Source organism: Hypomesus transpacificus, chromosome 8, assembly GCF_021917145.1.
Source record: "Hypomesus transpacificus isolate Combined female chromosome 8, fHypTra1, whole genome shotgun sequence".
NCBI lineage: Eukaryota > Metazoa > Chordata > Actinopteri > Osmeriformes > Osmeridae > Hypomesus > Hypomesus transpacificus.
The window spans coordinates 7,947,950-7,969,787 of NC_061067.1; the positions used below are offsets into that span (position 1 = coordinate 7,947,950).

The window sequence follows — 21,838 nt, forward strand, 5'->3', positions numbered from 1 at the left end:
ACCAGAACCAGACCCAGAACCAGACCCAGAACCAGACCCAGAACCAGACCCAGAACCAGACCCAGAACCAGACCCAGAACCAGGGGATGGATGTTCTTCCTCCCAGGAGCAGGATCAGTCCACCTAAAGCTTCGGCACACACACAGGCACCAGTGCACAGTAAGTGGTGGACCATCGTCTGACAGCACACATGCATTCACACTTGAACACATCACTTATCAGCAGCAGTCGTCAGAATTACAGTTGTGTAAGCTTAGTAGTTATTACTCTTGAATAATTTTACAGATGTAGGGACCTGTGTTAGCTACATGTGTGCTTGTGACTCATCTGTTGGCTACTAAGGTCTTTGTCAGTCAAACCGACCATGTTTGTTTTACTTTGGAGTTATTCTGACTCGTTGGTGTCACTGCTTTGCTGCTTAGAAAAAACCAAGCACACCACCTAACAACGGTATGACCCAAGTCAGGGTCCTTCTGATCTCCAAGCAGGGTGGTTTGACCCCGTCCTCCTCATCTTGCAAGGTCATCTTCTCACTTCCTGTCTGCCCATCGTCGACTGGTTGTTTTCGTATAAAGGGGGATTAGACAGTCCCCTCCAGGCGGTGGGGTTATCAGTGATTCTGATGCGTTGTGTTCAGGCCTGGAGTGCATCCTCTTATCTGTGATCTTCTTCCTGCCCTGGGGGGCCGGTCTAGGAGAGCAGGGGTTGGGGGTGAGAGGGAGAAGGGGCCGTCCATGATAGGCTGGTGTAAGTCACGCTGTTTAGACGGCCACTGTCTCGGTGGGTTTGCAGATGAGGGCAAAAGGGTAAGGGGGCCCTGGGGAAGGGTCTTATCACCCCCAGCCTTCTCTCCTGCCAACACATTCTCTACTCTGCATGGGGAATTTAAACCACCGAACCGTGGATCTAACTAAGAGATAATAAGCAACACTCGAGTGCAAAATGGACCCGAAATGTCGTATCTCCATTCAACTGTCTCAAAGTTAGGGAAAGTAAAATCCTGGCATGAGCAGATGAATATTTCATGAATTCAGTTGTGTTGTGAGCGCAGCAGGTAATGAGATAGAGGCTTGTGAATATCAGGTAAACACACGCCTGCTTGGCTTAGATTGACACATGGTGCGGCCGGCATGCTTAAACCCTCCCACCAATGACCTGTCAATCACAGTGTTTACCATCAATCACTCTGACTTGACAATCCAGGACTGTCTTTCTCATTTGGTCTGGAGAGTGAGAGGGCATGGCCAACTACCACATCCGATTTTCAGACAGTCCAGGGGAGAAGGAGGGAGCGGAAGAGTGTCGACCAGAGGGATGCGGATGAGTGTTTGGGTGTGGGGGGGTTGGGGTGTGTGCTGGGGCTGGGGGGGGGGGTTTGTGGGTTCAGTGTGTTCAGAGTCAGGCACAAGGGTGACAAAAGGAGGTCAGGAATGTGAGCAGAGCATGCTGGGAAGACCAGGTCTGGAGTCCCTGTATTGTGGAGACTGTGTGTGTGTGTGTGTGTGTGTGTGTGTGCTTGTGTGTGCTTTTGTATGTGTGTCTCTCTCCACTAACCTAAGCCTATGTTTAAAATGGGCAGGTCTGCACTAGAAAAACCAGATGTCCTAATCAGAGCTTCCACCAGTCTCGTCCCCTCTGTTCTCCTCTCCTCTCTGTACAAACAGAGAAGTGGCCAAAACCTCTGCCTCTCTTTCCCTCTCCTTCCTTACCATCTTCACAATTCATTTTCAAGTAGAACATTTTCATTCTCTCTCTGTCTCTCGTACTTTCTCTTCACATCATTCTCACTCCCTCTTTCACCCTCCACATCATTCTCCCTCTCTACCTCCCTCTCTCAGTTTCTGCAGTGCCACTCAAATTCAAAACTCCCTACTGAAGAATTACTGAAACATGCCAACACCCCCACACTCACTTTCTTTCACAAAACTTTCAAACAGAATGTATGATCTGTGTGTTGTTTCAGAAGAGCTTTTGGAATCGGCAATGTTGTATTGTTTGCGTGTGTATTCTGTCTTATAAGTGTGTGTTTGTGTGTTTGTGTGTGTGTGTGTGTGTACACGTGTGTGTGTGCATCTGAAATGTGAGGACAGAGGAGGCAATTCTTCCTGCGTTTTCTTCAGAGGGCAGTGTTTTAAAAGCTACATCTGCTGAAAAACTCAGTATTCCATTGGTTGAGCTGATTTTAAGGATATTTCTTGTTTGTCGAGTGAAAGTAATTCATTGTCTTGCTAAAGTCATTAAAATAACACTAGATATTGTACAATACATTACCGCACAATGAAACACAATTTCTAGATGAATTGTTGTCACTTTAAGCTTAGTGCAAAATGTTAGTGTATGGTGAATATGAATGTCTGTTTTGATGGATCATTGAGTCAGCACTAGCCAGGACTAGTCAAGGACCAGTACAGGACCTGACACAGACACAGACGCTACGACATGCTGACGAGTGTCTCTCTGGTAGAAGATGAGTGTCTGTGACAGGTGACATTTTTCAGTACTTGTGATCTGACAGGATCTGCAACAGACACATTCTTGGACTAAGTCATAACCCAGAATTTTTTTTTATGTTTGGAAATGTATCACAAATGATGTTGAATGTCGGGCTCTTACGCCATTCACTGCCTTCCAATGTATAGTTCCATACACGGATATGAAACCTTGGAGTGAAACGGCATTATAGCTTCAATACTTTTCAAACTGTATTAGGAATTGAGACGCAATATACTCCACTGGCCTAAAACAATACTACTATGGACTAATTCTCCTGTTCAGCCATCTGAAAATAGCAAGAAAGAACTTTGAATGTTAAGTGAACTCCTCCTTGAAAGACCCCTCTCTGGAGAGCAGAGAATCAGAGGGCACTGGAGCCTATGAGGCTAAGCTGTCCCCTATTGAAACCAACATCTGGCAGCTAAACCTCTGAAGAGCCCATCACTGATAAGGAGACTTGAGAGAATAATCTGTTATCAACTATCCGCTACAGTATCTCTGTCTTCCTTTTCTCCCCCTATCTCCAACTATATCATTCCCCATCTGGCCAAGTGCTTGCTTGGATCTTTTGCCCCTTCATGCCCAGAGATGTTCCCATGGTGACCGGTCAAGCAGAGGTCCCCTGTAGATGTGGCACAACACAGGATCTGAAATTGAGTGCCGAGTCATGGAGGCCCTAGACAGAGAAGTTTCCAGTTTCCAGCCAGTTGTCTGATAAGTTGTTGTTACTCATCCAGCATCAGAGTGAGCAGTCCTCTCTTTGTTATCATGTTGTCTCGTATGACATGCAGACAGCTGTTGAATGTGGGGGATTTGTCTGGACATGAATGGGAGGGTATTTGTTACAATTTCCCGTGAAGTATCTAGCTCCAACTATGAGCACCAGTTCCTTTTAGAATTTGTTTGTGTGTGTGTGCGTGTGTGTGAAAGAGAGAGAGAGAGAGAGAGAGGGAGAGGGAGAGGGAGAGGGAGAGGGAGAGGGAGAGGGAGAGGGAGAGGGAGAGGGAGAGGGAGAGGGAGAGGGAGAGGGAGAGGGAGAGGGAGAGGGAGAGGGAGAGGGAGAGAAAGACAGTGAACTTGCAGTAGAAGGGGTGTGAGTAAACTGGCCTTCGACAGCAAGTGTAATGAAAGGTTCGAGTGAACACCATCCATTTGCGTAGTTGTGTTTACTTGGAATTTAAGCATGTGTGTGTTTGTGTGTGTTTCATAGAGGGACTTGAAGGGCAGGCCTTGACCTGTTTTTAGTCTACGGGTTTTTGTTTTTCAGACGCTCTCAACAGTGTTTGAAAGTCTTGTTTTGCTACAGTAATAGAGTTAACACATCAATTCTGGCAGATGGCAAAGTTGGCAGATAAGACGTGGCAGGAGATGCCATGACACTTGGCACCAGACTGTGTTAAAAATATATGTGAAAGCACACATGCGTAAAATTTGCAGCATTTGACTGGTTAAAGTCGCCAAAAAGAGATTTCCTAGGAATTAATAACTAGTTTTAGAAAATAACCTCAATCTACTAGAATGAATCACAGGGGTAAAATAATTCTGATTTCCACAAGTATTTGCACAATCAAGTTCAGCCAGACTGTTTATGCTTTCAAAACAGATACTTCAAATAACCCACAAAAATGCAACATCATTAACTTTCTCTACTCGTGCACTGTTTTGACTTCAGAATGCATTTAGTTGAGTCTGAAGTCATTCTATCAACATTGTAACAGCTTAAGCACAATTTACACTGAGGTCAGCCAAAGGAGAATTGCCAACACAGTGGGTCACATACAATAGCAGCTAATGAAAAAAGCCTGCTTGCTCTTGCCTATAGCATAGAGATTGGGGTACATTGCCGAATATGGGAACGCTTTGAACAGATGGAGAAACTGATAGAAAGACATCAGCCTCAAGTGGTGAGGCAAGTTCAGCTAATCACACCTCAGATGTTGAAATGGTAGGTGTAAATTACCCTCCCATTCCCCCCAACCAACTTAAAACTCCTAAACTACTTTTTACTCAGGAACTCATCGCCATGGCAGCAGTGGCCAACCATGTCTCCTAGGTGTTCGTGCGGCTTGGCAGCTCACCTTTGTGTTCTCAGGGAGCTTACACCTGGTTAGGTGTGAGGTCTTCTGAGTCAGAGCCAGCGTTAGTGTGGGTTCAGATCCACAGTGTTAACACAAAGGTCCTTCATGCTCCATGGTGACTGAACCCACGTCATCCACTTAGTTCAAACACACTGGACTCAGGTCACAGAGTTCGAACAAAAAGTTATTGAGCCAGTGAATAATGTGTGGATATAAGTGTGGATCGCCTTGTTTGGTCTAGAGTGTGTCATCGTTTAAGCCTGCATTTGCAGGTTATGGATTATGGCTTCATCCTGACCTTTCAGCTTCAGTTACCTCAGGATTATGTGTGATATATTAGTCTCTCTGGTCAGACTTGTAATATGACAAACCCTGTAATAAGCAGACCCAAATATTATCCTGATCAATATCCTGATGTAGAATATTGTGTCAGGACTAACACCTGTTGAGTAAGACATTTGAACTGGAACCTCAAGTTCTGACGGTAGTTGAAATGGATAATTCACTTTTTAAACATTTACATGTTTACATTTAACTTACATTCAACATTAAGTAGGTACACTCGTTTCTTTCACCTTTCACTAACTTGCTACTATCTAAGATCTCTGTTACCTCCCCAGCTAATTATTTAAGCTTGTAATATCTCACTCCGGACGTGTTGTCACACCACTGAGAGAATGTACGAGTTTCGCGGATCTATAGGACATGTTTTCTTGCCGTTAGCGCTCATAGCTAATTCACATGAAGGGTGGTTGTGGGCGGACGCTAGGTCTCCCTTAGGTGTTCCTGCTGACAAAGTTGACAGAGAAATCAATAGAACTCAGTCTCCTCCATTCATACTCTGCCACAAGCCTACAGGCTCAACAAACAAGTCTCCCTGAGACTCAGTATTGGCTCTGCTGTGCTAGACTTGGGCATATTTTGTAATTAGCACAGACTACAATCAACACAATTCTTGGATATTTGACCTAATTATTCACGTGACGAATGACAGTTGGAATTTGTGTGTTTTTTTTCTAACCTTTAAATTAGTACTTGTTTTGTCATTCATTTATGCAAAACCAGAACCCATCTGTGATTATGTGGAACAGAACATGTGTAGGAAGGGCATTACAGCCATGCTTACGTTGCATTATTGCAAGGCAATAAACAGAACGGATGAATCGGAATTGCTCCCAAATCTGGATTGTAACTCAGGCATGTCGTTGGGTCTAACTAGACAACACCCCCTTCCCCCCTTCCCCTCCCCACCCTGCCCCCCTCCAAGACACAGCAGGATCATGATCAGAGATAATGCAGCCACCCTGGACAGCAAGTCAAGTGACTCAGCCTTGTGAGAAAGCCAAACACAAGTTTGAACTCCGATGCCGAGCGTTCTAGTTCTACTGTATGCCAGGATAGCCATCATGAGGTCTTCAGCCATTGCAAAGACTGGAACACGCATACTTGTGAAGTATTTTTGCAAAACAATAATACATTTCTTTTGTTAAAAAAAGAAAAAATGGCAAACACCAATAGGATTTCCTTCCTTGTATTTTGGGCTTTTCCTTGGGTCATGAGTTGCTTTCCGACTCTGTTGTTTGCATCTCCTTATCTTTGCTGTGCATACAAGACACGTAGAGGGTGCCAGGCGGGTGTATAAAAGGAGTTGGAGTCCTTAGCGCAGTGTTGATCTGTGGAGCTCTGTGGAGATAGGGACCTCCTGGCCCCATGATGGCCTCTGTGCACCAAATACCCGCCTGGCGAATCAACTTGTCTAATCCCGGGAATCAAATAATCTCAAAATATTCAGCCTATGATTTATGACTCGAATAATGCCAAACAACCTCCGTGTCATCAGATCCAGGTCAACAACCCTCTGAGCGTTTGTACTCACCGTGCTTGAACTGTGAAACCCAAGGTCACTACCTGAGACACTGTGTTCCTCGGTCTGAAACGGGATTCTTGGTCACGCTTGACAAAAGTGCACACCCCTTCCTGAGTATGGAAACAAGCACTTCCTCGGTCCATGAAGAGGAACTCTTAAAAGCATTCCTTGAGAGAGTTCTCAGGTTGACCGCTGAGAAACATAAGCAGAAACGTGATACTAAATCTCAACAGTGTGGGATCCTTTTTTCCTATGTCAGGGTTTTAATGTCCAAATAACAGAATAAAGATATTATGCAGGATTTTCCTGTTAATAATTCTAGAGGGATATTTCAAGTTAAAGAAAGTATTGCTGGTCTATCTGTATTTTGCTCTCATGTCACTGTGTTTTACCAGAGTTGTTTGTGATGGCTGCATCTCTATTCTTCTGTCCCAGTTTAGAGAACGTTTGGAAGTTTGCCTTCCATTTTGAGCGTATTTGTCCTGACAGTTTCTGAGCCCACATAAAGAACAATTGGAGAGCAACTTTCATCTGGGGTCATGTGCACCAGGGATGAGTCTCTCACGGAGGAATCCCTGTAGTCAACTTCAAAACCATGTTAGGCTGGGCAGTGATTAACTGCTTATTTCTGTCGTATATTTAGACACGAAATGGGCAGGGATGTTTGTAAGGCAGTACCAAATTCTACAGATCCTCATTTCTACTCAGTGTGCTGAGTCATTCATGCAGGAAGTTGTGTCTGCATGCCTTACCTTGTCTGGCAAACGCCTTCCCAGACACCTTGCCCCAGGCCATGCCAAATGGATATATCTTTAATCAGCACAAAAGCCAATGTCTGGTTTTCTACAATGGTGAGTGTTGAGTGAGCAAGATGAATTGGTTTAAATCACATCATCTCAAAGTCCTATATTACTGCCAATCACTGAAGATAAAACAATATGCTCTTTAACTCAAATGTTTATTTGTTGAATAACTTAAATAATTACTCTGGCAAGAATGAAGTGAATGAAGCATTGTGTCTAATGGGCTTCTTCAACACGCCATGACAGTGATAGCATGAAATAGTAGGTTAAAGATATAAATAGTGCTAGCTCAGATAATTTACAACATGTCCAGGGGCTGATGGTTGGAGCAAGAGCCACCCATTGCACTTCTGTTTCACTGGGGCTTCACAGTCGTAAAACTTAGCTGTGATCTACGCCATGTGACAGGAATAGAGCAGAGGGCTGTATACATCTCTGATAGGTTCTGCTATCTCTCTCTCACACTCGACCCATCTTTCTAAGTCTTCTTTCCCCACTTCTCTCTCTGGGATTTCTCTGCCTCTCTCTCCTCGTCTCTGACTGCTTGTCCATCTGTCTCTCTGCCTTCTGTCTCTCTCTCTCTTTTCTCTCTGTCTTTCTCTCTCTGTCTTTCTCTCTCTGTCTTTCTCTATCTATCTGTCTCTCTCTCTCTCTCTCTCTCTCTCTCTCTCTCTCTCTCTCTCTCTCTCTCTCTCTCTCTCTCTCTGTACTTGTCATTGTCCATCTCTTTTTCTTGTTCTCCCACTCTGGTGTTGTCTCTGCTCTTGTTCAGCCAGGCCAGTTCAGGGCAAGGAAACATATTTTGGAGACAAGGTTGAGACACTGAGCTGTCCTGACAGCGCCTGTCCTGTCCTGTCCTGTGAGAGCTGGGACTTGCCAGCTTGGTCTTCAGAAACCCAGATGTACTGCAGCATTGCACATCCTGTGTTGTTTTTTGTCCAGGGTGTGTCAGTAGTTGCCATAGAGTCTATTACTGTGTTTGTCTTCCGTGTGTGTTTGAGTTCCTGTATGTGGTTGTTTGTGTGTGAGGGGGAAAAAGAGGTATAGAGAGAGAAACCACATGTTTTGTGTTCTGGTTTGTTTTTATACATGGTATGCTTTACTGTTCTTCATATCCATACACGTGCATGTGTGTGTATGTGTGTGTGTGAGAGACAGTGTGTGAAAATATGTTAAGGAAGACTGTCTGTTTGCACACTGCTTATGCCACTGCCACCTGTGTAGCTGTGCAGAACGCGCTCGCCTGTCTTTGACCTGTGACTAAACCATTTCCTCCCAGCACACACACTATCTTTCAAAGCAACTTTGAAGAATGGCAGTGGGCTTCTACTGCACGATCACTAGCAAATGATTAGACAAACAACACATGCGTCACATGTGGATTGAATAGTCTTCACCTTTAAAAGATCCAAATGCTCTTCCCATCTACAGGGCAGCAAGAGAATGATCTGGTCTCAATGTCTGGCACCAGAATGATATGCAACTATCGCCTCTGTTTGAGAGAGCGGGTTATTTAGCAAAGGAGCCACATCCTGGAGGAAGCCACAATTGATGAGCCAATTAGAAACTCAAACAGTCTTCTCCCTTAGGAAGTATCTGTGGTCCAGGGAAAAGGCTTGTCTGGGTGATGAATCCTCTCTATTTGTCCCTCCTTCGAGTCCTGTCTGGCATGATGGCAAGATAATCCAGACATTGTCCTCTTGTTATAGACCAAAGATCATTTTAACACTGCCTCCTGTAACACACCACAGCTGACTCGTGTATTATTCCCAGTCTATTCATCAATAACAGGGAGACATCAATAACAACAACACCATGCTACTCTCCCCGAGTTTTGCTGAGGTCGATTCAGACTTCCTGCTGAGAGGGATGATGAGAGTTGATGGTTTTATCGTCATCTAAATGACGTTTTATGAAGTTACTTCTCAACCAGTGACTCGAGAATAAAAAGCAAAATCAGGCTGTGATGGGGGAACGGAGTCTTCTTTAGCAGGGATCCTATAGATCATAGCAAAGAAATGATAAAAAATTACTAATAAAATTAGTAATGTTACCCCCCCCCAAGAGTCTGTTAAGATAACTCTGATCCCGCGCACAGAGTCATGTCTCCCCGGTGACACTGCGCTCGCTTACAAAACCACCGGAGGCAGAGGAAGGTGGATCATGCCACCTAATCACAATTTAGGACAGACTGTGCATTTAGCATATGTATTTGTATGGAATTTGTATGGAATTGTTTTTTGGGTGTCTCCACCAAAGCCATTAGTAAAGCCTGGAGCAAACATCTGGCATTATGGACCCATAAATCCTGTCAACTGTGTTGAGATGTACAGCATTAGCGTGATGTGTTGATGTAGATGTGTACTAGCACCTCCAGCAGGACAGGTATGGGTATTGCACACTCTAGATACCCTCCACAGGTGTGCAAAGTCTAACTAGAGCGGAGAGTTCCCGAGTTCAGAGTGTTCCTCACCTTCACCTGGGTGTGGACCTGATGTACGTTGAGCAGTAGGTCTTCCTTGTCTGAGAATTGCCTGAAGAAGAGTTTTATCAGGACACAACTAAAAAATCTAATTGTCAACTTCAGTTTCCTAAACAGTCTAATACTGTAAGATGCTACTCTTCCCACAGACTGAGCAGCTCTAATTTTATTCCCAAAACTTGAACGACTGAAGTTTGTGGGGGGTGTTGGAGACTGTTGGAATGATATGGTTTTGAGCCTGGTGAAAAGATGTGAACCAGGCTTTGCAGTTGAAGCTATCATGCCACTGGCTGACTGGTTGACTGACTGACTGGTTGACTTACTGGCTGACTGGCTGGTTGACAGGTCAACTAACTGGCTAACTGAATGGTTGACTAAATGAATGAATGGCTAGCTCACTCAATAGCTGGCTAAAAGCATTTTAGCATGGCTGTCAGCCTGAATAGAACATACAGAGAGAAAGAGATTGGGAGAGAGAGAAGAGGGGGATTTGAACTAGTGTTACCACGCTTCTAGGGGAAGTATAAGAGACAGGGAAATCCCAGAGTGAAATGGATTCCTCTCCACAATGCTTAGGGTTATGATTTCACTATCTGATCTGTATTATTTAAGGATTCAATGCTTTTTGAAAGCGATGGAAAATACTTCAGTGACATAATATGACACATTTCAGCAAGTTTACCCGCATGACAGGACTGGTTGACTCTGCGTTGGTCATTGTATATTGGCAGACATTTTGTTTGTATATGGACTTAGTTTGTGTAAGAGTGTATGTGTGTATGTGAGCATAGCATGACAAAATGAGATTGTGTGAGTCTTTTTCAAGCAAATGTTTTTTTCAAATGTGTCTTTGTTTCCAAACGGACGACGCCATTGTGTTCAAAGAACGGCCCTCCATTGTGTGCTCTGCAACCCTCCCAACCTCACATCTCCCTGGTATCATGAAGGTCTCAACCCTGGGGGAGAGGGTTGGAGGAGAAGATTGGTTGTGGTTTAAGAGCGTGGGGCAAATGAGATCTTCTTATCTAACATTGTCAGCCTTACATAATGTTGCAGTTCAAACCAGGCAGCAAGAGTCCCAGATGAAGACTGCTGAGATTCTGACGAGCCGCAGAAAGGCATGGTGGGAGTACGAGGCTAAAGGTTTACGAAGTAAACCCCTGCACAGCAACTGTGATGGCCCTGGAAAACGTTTAGCCTTGTTTTTGTGTTTAGAGGGAGTCTATCATCCTTCTTAGAGGTGTTTTGCATGTCAATGCGTGTACGTGTTTGCCTTGTGTGCGGAATGTGTGTTACTTCTTGTGTCTGTGCTTGTACACGCTTGTTAAGTGTGTGCATGGGTGTGTGCGAGGGTGACAGTGACAAAGTGTGATGATCACAGCTCAGAGAGTGTGTGATGTTGTTATGGGGGCTGTGGAAGACAGATATTGTTATGTTGAGATCAGGCTGACCCTGATGACACTGTATGGGTTCTCTCAAGCACACTGACACCTCCAACCACCCTGTGCTGTTATCCTCCAACCACCCTGTGCTGTTATCCTCCAGGCAGCCTGTGCTGTTATCCTCCAACCACCCTGTGCTGTTATCCTCCAACCACCCTGTGCTGTTATCCTCCAACCACCCTGTACTGTTATCCTCCAGGCAGCCTGTGCTGTTATCCTCCAACCACCCTGTGCTGTTATCCTCCAACCACCCTGTGCTGTTATCCTCCAGGCAGCCTGTTCTGTTATCCTCCAACCACCCTGTGCTGTTATCCTCCAACCACCCTGTGCTGTTATCCTCCAACCACCCTGTGCTGTTATCCTCCAGGCAGCCTGGCCTGGTTACCCTCCAAGATCCACACCCCTCCTCTTTCTCTCCTTATCTCTTTCTTCCACTCACTCACTCCCTTTTTGTCTCTTACCTGTTCTCTTTCTTCATCTCCCTCTCTATCTTTTTCTCATTTTTCACTCTCTCTCTCGCTCTTTCTCCAGTTCTATCTCCTTTAGCTGCGCACACTGAGCAACGTCACATGATCCCAGCTGTGAAACGAGGCTCGAGCACGAGCTCAGCGGATTCTGTCCGTCTCGATCAAAAACACCAGTTTGCTGTTGTTCGTCCTCTTCAGTATGATCATCCAGATTGCTGTTTATTTGGACCTTGATGTAGAGCTGCATGTCAACTAACTGGCCAGGAAACAGGATCAAGGATGTTTTTGGTCATTAGATGTTCTAACGATGATCTAATTACAGGGAAAATCAGCCATGCCCATGAGCCCCAAGGCTTGGTCGAATTTGCATATCACTGCATGAGCTCATTATGCATAATCAAAGCCTTCGATGGCACTCATGTTATATCTACGCATAATGCAGCCTGACTTATGACTTTTAATAAGGCCCGACGCAGAAAGTTATTTAAGTCAAATGAGTCGTTTTGGAGGAATTCAAACTTCCAATGTTTCCTTGTGCATGAGGCAACTTCTAAGTTAAATACTGACAAATACAAACACATAGGAATTAAGATGTTGAGGAATGGAAGCCTTTATGTCCTCTGTTATTAGTTTTCTAATGGTTTGTGGACTTTATGACATACTTAGTCAACTAGCTGGCTTTACCTCAGCTTGTCATGAGCAGTCATGGATTTTTCACATTAGATAATAAAACTGTGTGTGTGTGTATCTGGGATTGTTTGCGTGTGTGCTTGTGTGTGTGTGTTCCACTATGTACATTTTGTTTCTTTCAATTATCAAGCTTGCAGTACGTACAAGACAGCTGCCAGTTAATATGATGTATCACAACTAACACCCATCAATTATTCAATGTTGATACGAGCCAAAACTAACAAACGGTGCATTTGGTTTGTTTTGGGTGGAAGTTGGCGTTGGAGTTGTAATATTTGCAGAGAAATGCTTGCTTGAATCTGCAGGGTACCACAATGACAAACATTTTCGAAAGGCGGTAGTTAAACTGTCATCTTTGTTGCCTGTTGTAAATGTCCCATCTTTCTGCGGTGTCACAAAACACCAATGCACTGTGTTCGTCGATTCATTTTTAATAACAACTGAATGCGGCTCATGAATGTTTTAACATGTTTTGGTCGTCGACTTTGTCTGCCCTATCAGTCTCACAAAGCTACCTTTGGAAGAAAACCAAAGGCAAATGGCTGCCAGCCTGTTGTAACTGTTGTAGTGGGACTGAAAAACAAACACTAAATGGCCAGCTTTCTTTCTCTGAGGCTGTTGTCATTTTCCTCCACACTCAGGGCCTGCTGGGGGCGTGGGGGACTGGGCTCAAACAGCACCATGTTTCTGTTGAGATCTGTTCACTTGGTCTGTTTGGCCTTTTCCTTATTTTCTTTGTGCCTGTTCCTCGATGTGTCATCAGAGTCTGACAGAGAGAGAAAGAGAGGGAGGAATGATAAGAAGAGAGATTACAAAAGTGAAAGAGAAGGAGAGAGAACAGACACTGTATGAATACTGTTTGCATAGAGAAAGAGAGAGAGAGACAGAGGGACAGAGAGAGAGAGAGAGAGAGAGAGAGAGAGAGAGAGAGAGAGAGAGAGAGAGAGAGAGAGAGCAGGTGTGTGGAGGAGACGGTCTGGTGCCCCCCTCCAGGGGCATGCTGGGAGAGCAGTCCGACAGGTTGAGCACCTGGGACATCTGGAGGCAGTAGACTTTCTTTCGTCCCGTCCCGTCTCTCTCTCTGTCTCTCTCTCTCTCTCTGTCTTTCTTTCTCTGTCTCTCTCTCTCTCTCTGTATCTCCCTGTCATGTGAGTGAAATGAAGAGAGATGTGCACGGGAGTTACTTTCACACCCCCACACCTTTCGTCTCCTATAATATATCAAGTATTCTCCTCCCCTCTCGTGTACAGCTGGACTGCCCCCCCCCCCCCTCCTCCAACACCCTCCCTTCTTCAGGAGTCCTCTACTCCGTCTCTCTCCAAGTCACTCTGCTGTCCAGGGAGACCCCTGCCTGGCCTCATAGTGTCACAACCGCTCCCCTGAGCCCTGGCTCGCCCCCACACCTTTCACTCCATGTAACCTTCCCAGGGCTCCGTCCATGTTAACACGTGTAGTCATCATCTGTTAGGGCCACCATCAAGCCTCATTTAGCACAGGATGGCAGACACTGCCGGGATCCAATCACAAATGCTGTGAGGAAGGATCAGCTGTGGTCAACCGGTCCCTGTGTCCAGTTTTGCTTCAGAGGTTTGAAGTGGGTTTATTTACAAGTACTTTAGCCTGTTGATGGGAACACAATGTTTATACTTGTACATTTGTTGGTCATTTTTTTTAATTGAAAATACTCTTATTTTGAAGATTAGGTATTCTGGGCTTGTTAATACCAGAGTCCAAATGCGGGAGCTTCCCTGAATATGTTTTCGGGACTTCCTGCCATCTGCTCTTACCCTTGGGTATATGATGACGACGTCACTGCAGCAACCCTAATCTAACCTCCGGCAAATTCCCCCAGCGATTCCCATGAAGGATTATGGGAATGGTAGAGACAGAGAGAGAAAGAGAGAGAGAGAGAGAGATAGACAGACGTCAGAGAGAGAGATGGACAAGCAATCATAGACGAGGAGAGCGAGGCAGAAAAACCCCAGCTCAGTGAGGCTGTAGCTGGTACGGGGCTATATCACTCAGTTAATGCCAGCTAGGCACAGAGGCTTGGGTGCGTGTGCAGTTTCTGGATGAGTGTGTAGTGGAACTACCTTGGTATATTCCAAATAAATGTGTTTGGACTCTTTTCTTGGGCTACTTATCAGTGTGCTGTGGTCAGTAGGGTGACAATCTCTCTGTTTCACTGTCTGAGTGGAACCTTGAAGATGTTCTGTTTGGTGTGGGGCGGGCTGGCTGGCAGAAGCTGAACAGCTTCAGGTGTTTTCTTAACCTGCTCCATCCGCCGCTTTCTTCAAGTGTAATCCATTGATTTAATGTGTGTAACCACACAAACACACAACACACTTCTCTTCATTTGTTTTTGTTCTCTGTCTTTGAATGGATTTGTGTTTTTATGAATGTGTGTGTGAGGGTTTGTAGACACACATACACACACACACGATGCTGTTGAGCATCCTCCTTCTTCCTCTCGTTTCCTTCCTGCTAAAAGCTCCATTAATCACTCCCTTGCTTGAAGTCAACTTCTGAGACACACCAATTCCTCAATGTTCCTCAATCTAGCCTAGCAGCCCCCCCCACCCCCACCCCTCTGGCTTGTGAGTTCAGAAGTGCTGACACACACAAACCCTCGAGGTAGTGGCGGTGGCAGAATAGTCTCTGTCTTCATGTAAAATAGAGACGTGTTCTGAAGTTCTGAGGTAGATGCCCCCTCCCCATACACACACACACACACACGCACGCACACACACACACACACACACACACACACACACACACACCCCAGAACACATGGTGCTCAGGCTCAATCTAAACAGTCAGATGAATGTTTCCATTGCAGATCCTGGCGTGAAGGAAACCATATCTGCGTGTGTGGTTTTCCAGACAGTCTGGTATCCTGACTGGCGCATACTGTAAGAACCCTTCAAAAGAAAAAAAAGATTGCGTCTCCAATCCAATTCCAGTCAAATGCCATGTGTTCTGTTCCACTGGGCCACCAAATGTTGACCTTTACGACCTTAGGTGACGAGGCCATGTGATGACAGGCCACTGCAGATAGGAGACGCAACAAAAGCCCCCTTGTAAGTGCTGTTAACTTGTCCCCTCTCACCCTTCTCCCCCCTCCTCTCTCTCTTCCTCCCCCTTCTCTCTTGTTGGGATGGTGTGGGCTGCGGCTTGGGTTTGTAACGAGAGAGGGAAGGGAGGGAGGGAGGGAGGGAGGGAGGGGAAGGAGGAGGAACAGGGAGGGGGCTTTGGAGGTCTCAGTGGTGAAAAGTTCCAGCCAGACTCCCAGAGATGACGCCTATGGGTCTTGAGGAGTCTTGAGCTCACCGTCCCCCCGTCCCGTCCCCCTCTCTCTCTCCCTCCCTCCCTCCCTCCCACCCCTCACCCCACCACCCCCCAAAAAGAGAGGGGGCTGAACAGGGGAACAGGGGTTTCTGACAACCAACTGTGGGACTGCAGAGAGAAAGCTGTAGTCGCCCAACCCTTTACTCAGTTCCAACCCTCCCGCCCGCCCCCCAACTCCCCCCTCCCCGCCCCCATGGAGAGGTGTGTCTTGGTTGGACAGCCCAGCAGGAAGTCCCCCACATGTTTTACTTTAACCCCCAAGTGGACCCCCTGAGCCCCCCACCCCCCCCCCCACACACACACACACACACAGAGACACACACCCTTTTTGTATCTTTCTCCTTCCTTCTCTCACCCACTCCTACCCCCTCTCACTCTCTTCGGTTTTGCATTGACGGGAGACAGGCTGCAGATACTGGCAGGAGGTCACACAAACTTTATTCAAGAGGACACACACACACAAGCGCGCGCACATCCGTGCACGTGAAGGCTGAACAATAGCTGTTGGCTGAGCGGAGGGAGGGAGGGAGGGTGGGGGAAGAGCGGCCGTCTGCTTTCTCGGTGGGGCTGATTGGAGCCAGCGTAAACACACAGGCCAGGAAGTGTTAAAGCAAGCGAGGGGGGGGGGGGAAGAGAAAGGAGGGGAGGAGGGGGAGAGCGGTGGAAGTGTGCAGAGCAGAAGGGAGAGGGAAGAAGTTTGGGCTGCATCAGGGAGCGTTAGTTCAGAGTCGCTCCTCTCTGCCCTCCGTTGTCTCATTTGTGTTTTCGGACAGACTGTATGACCAGGTGCCAGGGAGGGAGGGTGAGTAGCCGTTTCTTTACACACACACACACACACACACACCCTCTTTCTCTCACACGGAATCAGACACACACCCAAACATATGTTATAAGCCCACTAAATAGTCTAGTAGTTTGCCATAGCATGAACTATATTTCTTTGATATGTATGACTAGTTTGCGATGTCCTAGGGATCTGTCTATCTTGATCCATCTTCTTTTGGTTTCGAACGATTTGTTTGGATTGCTGTTTTGCGGCGCAAGGAAGATGAAAGCCGTGCGCGCGTGCGTGTGTCTGCGTGCGTGCGTGTGTGCACGCGGCTGTGTTTTCATAACTGTGTCCAATTAAGCTCATGGCATGTGGGTTATACCAAAGCGGCTTGCGGGTCATTTCACAAGGGGACTGGAAGTCTGAAAAAACTCGAGGCGTTTGCATCTCTCCAGCTTTATCAACACCATCTATCATGGGTCCATCCCTCTCTTTGAAAACATACCCAGAGGCTGTAGTGATGGACAGAATGTGTTTATTTCCGCCTGTCTGGTTTGCGATGGTTTCATGAAGACCCTCGGCCATATTAGGAAGATAGTGGGTGATAGTGGGTGCATCAGATCCATTTCGATTTGTCCATGTATGGGTATGTTCGCTCCCTGGATCACATAGGCTTTAGAAGCCTCTCATCAGGGGGCAGATATTGCATTCTTCTCCTCCGAGGGTGAATGACAGAGTCACAGGGCAGCTTGAAATATATGAGGCTAGTCGTCCCCTCATGGCCGTGTTCCATGGAAGTACCTCACTCACCATGATGAAAGGATTTGCAATGGTCTTGTCCGTTAGAATAAGACCATTCAAAACAAAGACCCATCCTTGAACTTTTAACAAAGTAAAAAAATGTCTTTTTTTCCACAAAGTATTTGAAAAAATACTGTGGTTTGAAAAAAAAACGAGACATTTTCCATCTGGAAGCGTTTTTGGATACTTTAGGACTTGTTTGACTTTTTCCAACCATTAAGTGGATTTGCATCTGGGGTAGCTGGGTCACTTGCCCAAGTGAAAGCGGATGGAAAGATTTTGCAGACGCGTTCAAACATAAATGTTTGATATGAAACTCACTTAATGTCAAACTGGCAGTCAAGTAGGTGGTTTCTGGGGGTGGGAGGAGTCTCTCAGTATCTGGAGACCTGGAGCCATGTCCAGGATGAACTGTCCAATAAACATAGGAAATGACAGAGCAAAACATCTTTCGGCTTTTCCAATTATTCAAATAAATTCTGAAATAGGCCCCAAACTTCAAACTCATTTACGTATGCAGTTTTTCAGAATTGAATTAAGCTCCCCAGTCGGCTTTACACAAGACTGGCCATAGTTCAATCTAGTAAGTTTCACTGATACATAGAAACTTTCCATTATGAGATGGTAGTGGAGAAATTAGTTGTGTTTCTTCCGGCAGTCAAACCTGGCAACCCTGCTAGGAGGGTAAGTGAGGACTTTCAGAGCAAGGTGTGCCTCCTCAGCAAGAATGATAGGTGCACACCCTACTTCCAACGGTCCCTGTCCTCATCTGTCATCCCGGCATCCCTCCGTCAGTTTCTGTCCCTTTCTCCCTCTCTCTTCCTGTCTTCCTCTCTCTTCCTGTCTTCCTCTCTCTTCCTGTCTTCCTCTCTCTCCCTGTCTCCCTCTCTCTATGTCTCCCTCTCTCTGTGTCTCCCTCTCTCTTACTGTCTCCCTCTGTCTCCCTGTCTCCCTCTCTTTGTGTGTCTCCCTCTCTTTGTGTGTCTCACTCTCTGACTGTGTCTCTCGGTCTCCCCGCCTCCTCTATTTCTACATTGCTGACATTGTGGATTGACGTTGCTGCATTTGTCTCAAGCAAACTACTGAGAAAATGTTGTAAAAAACAAACCTTACCCAGTCTGCTAAAGCCAATCTAAGTGTCTAAGTGTTAGCATATGAAAGTGCTTTAAATTTGGCAGTTTATTCATATTTGCTGTGCCAGACATTTTGGCTTCTGAAATCGCTACTGCAACGACTGTACCTGGCCCAAGCTCCATAGAAACAAAGAACCAGAGAGGACAAGGCTAGATCTCAGCCCACAGTCAAGCACCAAACTGGGCCACGTCTAGCAGCAGATGTGGATGCACGGCTCTGGTACTGGATGGCTAATTTCTCACAGTGGAAACACACCTGGCCCCTGTGGCATGTGTCCCAGCTGAGGGGTGGGAGGGAATGGGGATCTGACCAGGTGTTCATCTAGCAAGCTGTCAACAATGTCATTCCTCATTGGGCGTTTGGCCAGAGGGGTCTGTAACATCAGCTCTCATTGGGGCCTGATCAAAGCGTAGTATGGAGGGCTTCTCTTATCAGGACACATTTGGAGTTGGAACCTGGGATGTGAAGAAACTTTCCTTAGTCCAGTTTTCTGGACCTTTGTGTGTGTGTGTCTTTTAGCACAATGCTTCTTTTGTTCCAAGGACCGTCTTGCTTATCTTTGTTTTCAGTCATCTAATTTGCACACTTCCATTTTAAGCTGCAGACAGCGGCAAATATTCAGCGGCAAATGTTCAACAGTCCTAACCCAGGTTGTCCTCCGAATGTGCTCTGACCTTTGAAACATCCTGAAATTATGAATCATCAACTAGAGCATTTCATGCTTCAGTCAAGGTGATCTCCACTGATGATGCCTATCTGGCCGAAAACCGTCTTGGGGCCGATGTTAGAACCAATAGCTTTGCCACAAAAGTCCTCTTAAAACGATCTTTCTGCTTCTGAACAGCAGAGTCCTATATTGCAGGCAGGGAGTTTTGGGAGTGCAGCTTCTGTTCATCACATGGTTTGGACTGGGATGTGTCTGTTTAGCTAATAACATCTTTAGTTTAATAGAGGTGGATTTGATATTAAGGGATTATTGTAGGGTTATTTTCTTAATCCAATATTAATCAAAGTTCCCCCACAGCTCACTGACCTCATAGCACACCAAATAATTTCCTTGATGGAGGTACAGAATCATTTTAAATCATCTAAATGACCCCCTTTCCACCATGAAAAACACATTCATTGGCCCAAAGGGCATCATTTCCCATTTCTTTGTCGACGTAAATGAATACCTTATCTGAACACACTTCGAGCAAGCTTACAGTCAGATAAGCCATTCCCTATTTCATAAACATACTCAGAGTTTTTTTAAATGTTACACTGACTCCAACAGCTTGCCAGTCAACTCCCAGATAGCAGCATTTTAATGACTTGCATGGAGCAAAAGTGACAGACTAGCAGAAAATAACTGCAATGGCTTGGTTGAGAAATCACGCATCAAAACAATATCATTTGTCATCTCTCTTTTTACATCTCAGCTCCACATTGTTAATTCCAAATCAACCCAAAGCTATAATTTGTCCCAACTAGATACCCCAAACCAGCGAACAAACAGAAATTGAAATGGTTTCTTCATTCAGACAAGTCTACCCACATCATAAAACACAAGACTCTCAATGTTTTTTTAATGGTATAGCTGTTTGGTTGAATGGAAGTGGGCACTCAGAGTGAAGGAGGGACTGGTATGGACTGAAGATGTGGTTTCTTTTGTCGATGGCCACTGATAGGCTTTGGCGGAGGCTTACGTAAGCTCTCAGCATTCTCCAGCAGTCCTGGATGTGACAGGGATTATCCATAGAGTGAAATACCACGCGTCCTACAGTGCTGTGCAGGCTGAGCTCATGGAAAATCCGTGTGTGTGGGTTAGCCAGACCGATCTCAACCATTTAATAATATATGGTATAAAAAAAAAAAGAATTGTTTACAGTAATTTGAAATATTTGAATCTCTTTCAGGACCCGGGCAGCCTCTGGTTCACTCACAGCTTTACTTTCCCTCACGTTCCTTTCAGCAGGGACGATGACTTATGAACTTAACCTCATTGCCTCTGAAGTCATTTGCTTGACCTCCACCTCCTCCACCCCTCCTCGCGGGGCGGGGGGGGTAAAACAAACGTCCTCCGCCCCTAACTACGGGGAACCCCCGCACACACGCCCACCAACACACACACACACGCAAGCACACTGTCTTGACACTTCATTTCTATTACCTTCCCCTTCTTTCTTTCCCTCTGTTTGTTCTTCAACTGCAAACATTTCCCCTTCTCTTCCAGACCCGACTAGTTTTCTTTATGGGCTGACTGGTTCAGACACTTGCTTTACGCCACTGTGGAACCACACACAATAGGGCTGTCTGGTGCCTTAGGCCTTCTGTCTGTCAGTCTGTACACACACACACACACACACGCACATACATGGACATACTACGCCTTAGGACTGTCTGAATTCACACTGTATAACTTTCCTTTGTGCGTCCATCGAAGCGCTCCGTCAGGCTCGGTAGACAAGCAGGCTTGCAGACGTCCTTACAGACAGTGTTTGCAGGTCGTGAGGCCAGAACAGCCGGACCAGCACACAGCTAATCCAGGTTGTGTACTGTAGTGAATGAGTCGTCCTGTTCAGTGCCTTGCTTCAGCGTAAACTAGTGCTTAGTGTGGAGATTTGAGGTGGGGACGTCAAACAGAAATGGAGATGGAGTTACTTTGGGCCACGTTGAGGGATGCAATGTCCAGGTTAAGGAGTCAGATGGCTGAGCGGTTAGGGAATTGGGCTATTAATCAGAAGGTTGCTGGTTCGATTCCTGGCCGTGCAAAATGACGTGTCCTTGAGCAAGCCACATCACCCTACTTGCCTTACTGTAAGTCGCACTGGATAAGAGTGTCTGCTAAATGAATAAATGTAGGTTACCCATAAGGAGAGAATGTAGGTTGTAGAGTGCCAAACATGGCCAAGGTACAGTTTGTCCTGGGCCTATGTTTCCCCTAGTGTTGAAATGAGCTGGGCTCGGTGGCTTGGGATGTTACTTTGGAAGCTTTTGTACACTCTGAAGAAAGAACCATCCTGGGGAAATACTGACCCAGGGCAGAACTTTAGTTTGGAGCCAAGCACTACAAGGGCTAACCTCAATGACATCAGCAAAAAAGAAAAGAGAATCAGAGAGTGTGTGAAAGACGAGATGAGACGCAGTAGGCGTCCCTCAGATCATCTGAATTAGGGTTTAATTGATGAGCCGGCGAAAAGTTGGCTATAATCCCTTAAAGTGCCCTTCATATCAGGCTAGGATAATTGGAAAGTCCATTTGCCTTCGTCACTCTTTATCCAAGTTTCCACCATTTTGTGTTGCCGAGAAGCAGAGCTGTCTCCGTCCCTGAGAAGAGTTAATTAAGCTGAGGTTAAGTTGGAATTTTGCCGGCATTAAAGCCTGCTAATCCCAATAAATATGGATGAAAATCCGCTGCGGTCGAGTTCTGCCTCGTCCCACAGCTTTGCCCCTCCCAACACCCCCACTCACCCTACCCCTCA

General features: G+C 45.9%; 1 protein-coding gene across 9 annotated transcripts in view; it reads left to right on the top strand.

The window, feature by feature from the left end:
* The window catches only part of si:ch211-285f17.1 (sickle tail protein), a 99,347-nt gene that overhangs the window by 16,911 nt on the left and 60,598 nt on the right, over positions 1–21,838 (top strand). For 7 of the 9 annotated variants that reach the window (XM_047023370.1, XM_047023366.1, XM_047023361.1 and 4 more), the window contains exon 1: positions 1–159. This exon is cut by the window's left edge. The exons of 1 other annotated variant lie outside the window; for it this stretch is intronic. In XM_047023370.1, the coding sequence (XP_046879326.1) occupies positions 1–159 (159 nt within the window). Of the gene's footprint in view, positions 160–16,327; positions 16,473–21,838 lie in introns of those variants that run through there. One more of the 9 variants, XM_047023368.1, reaches the window with a different exon arrangement.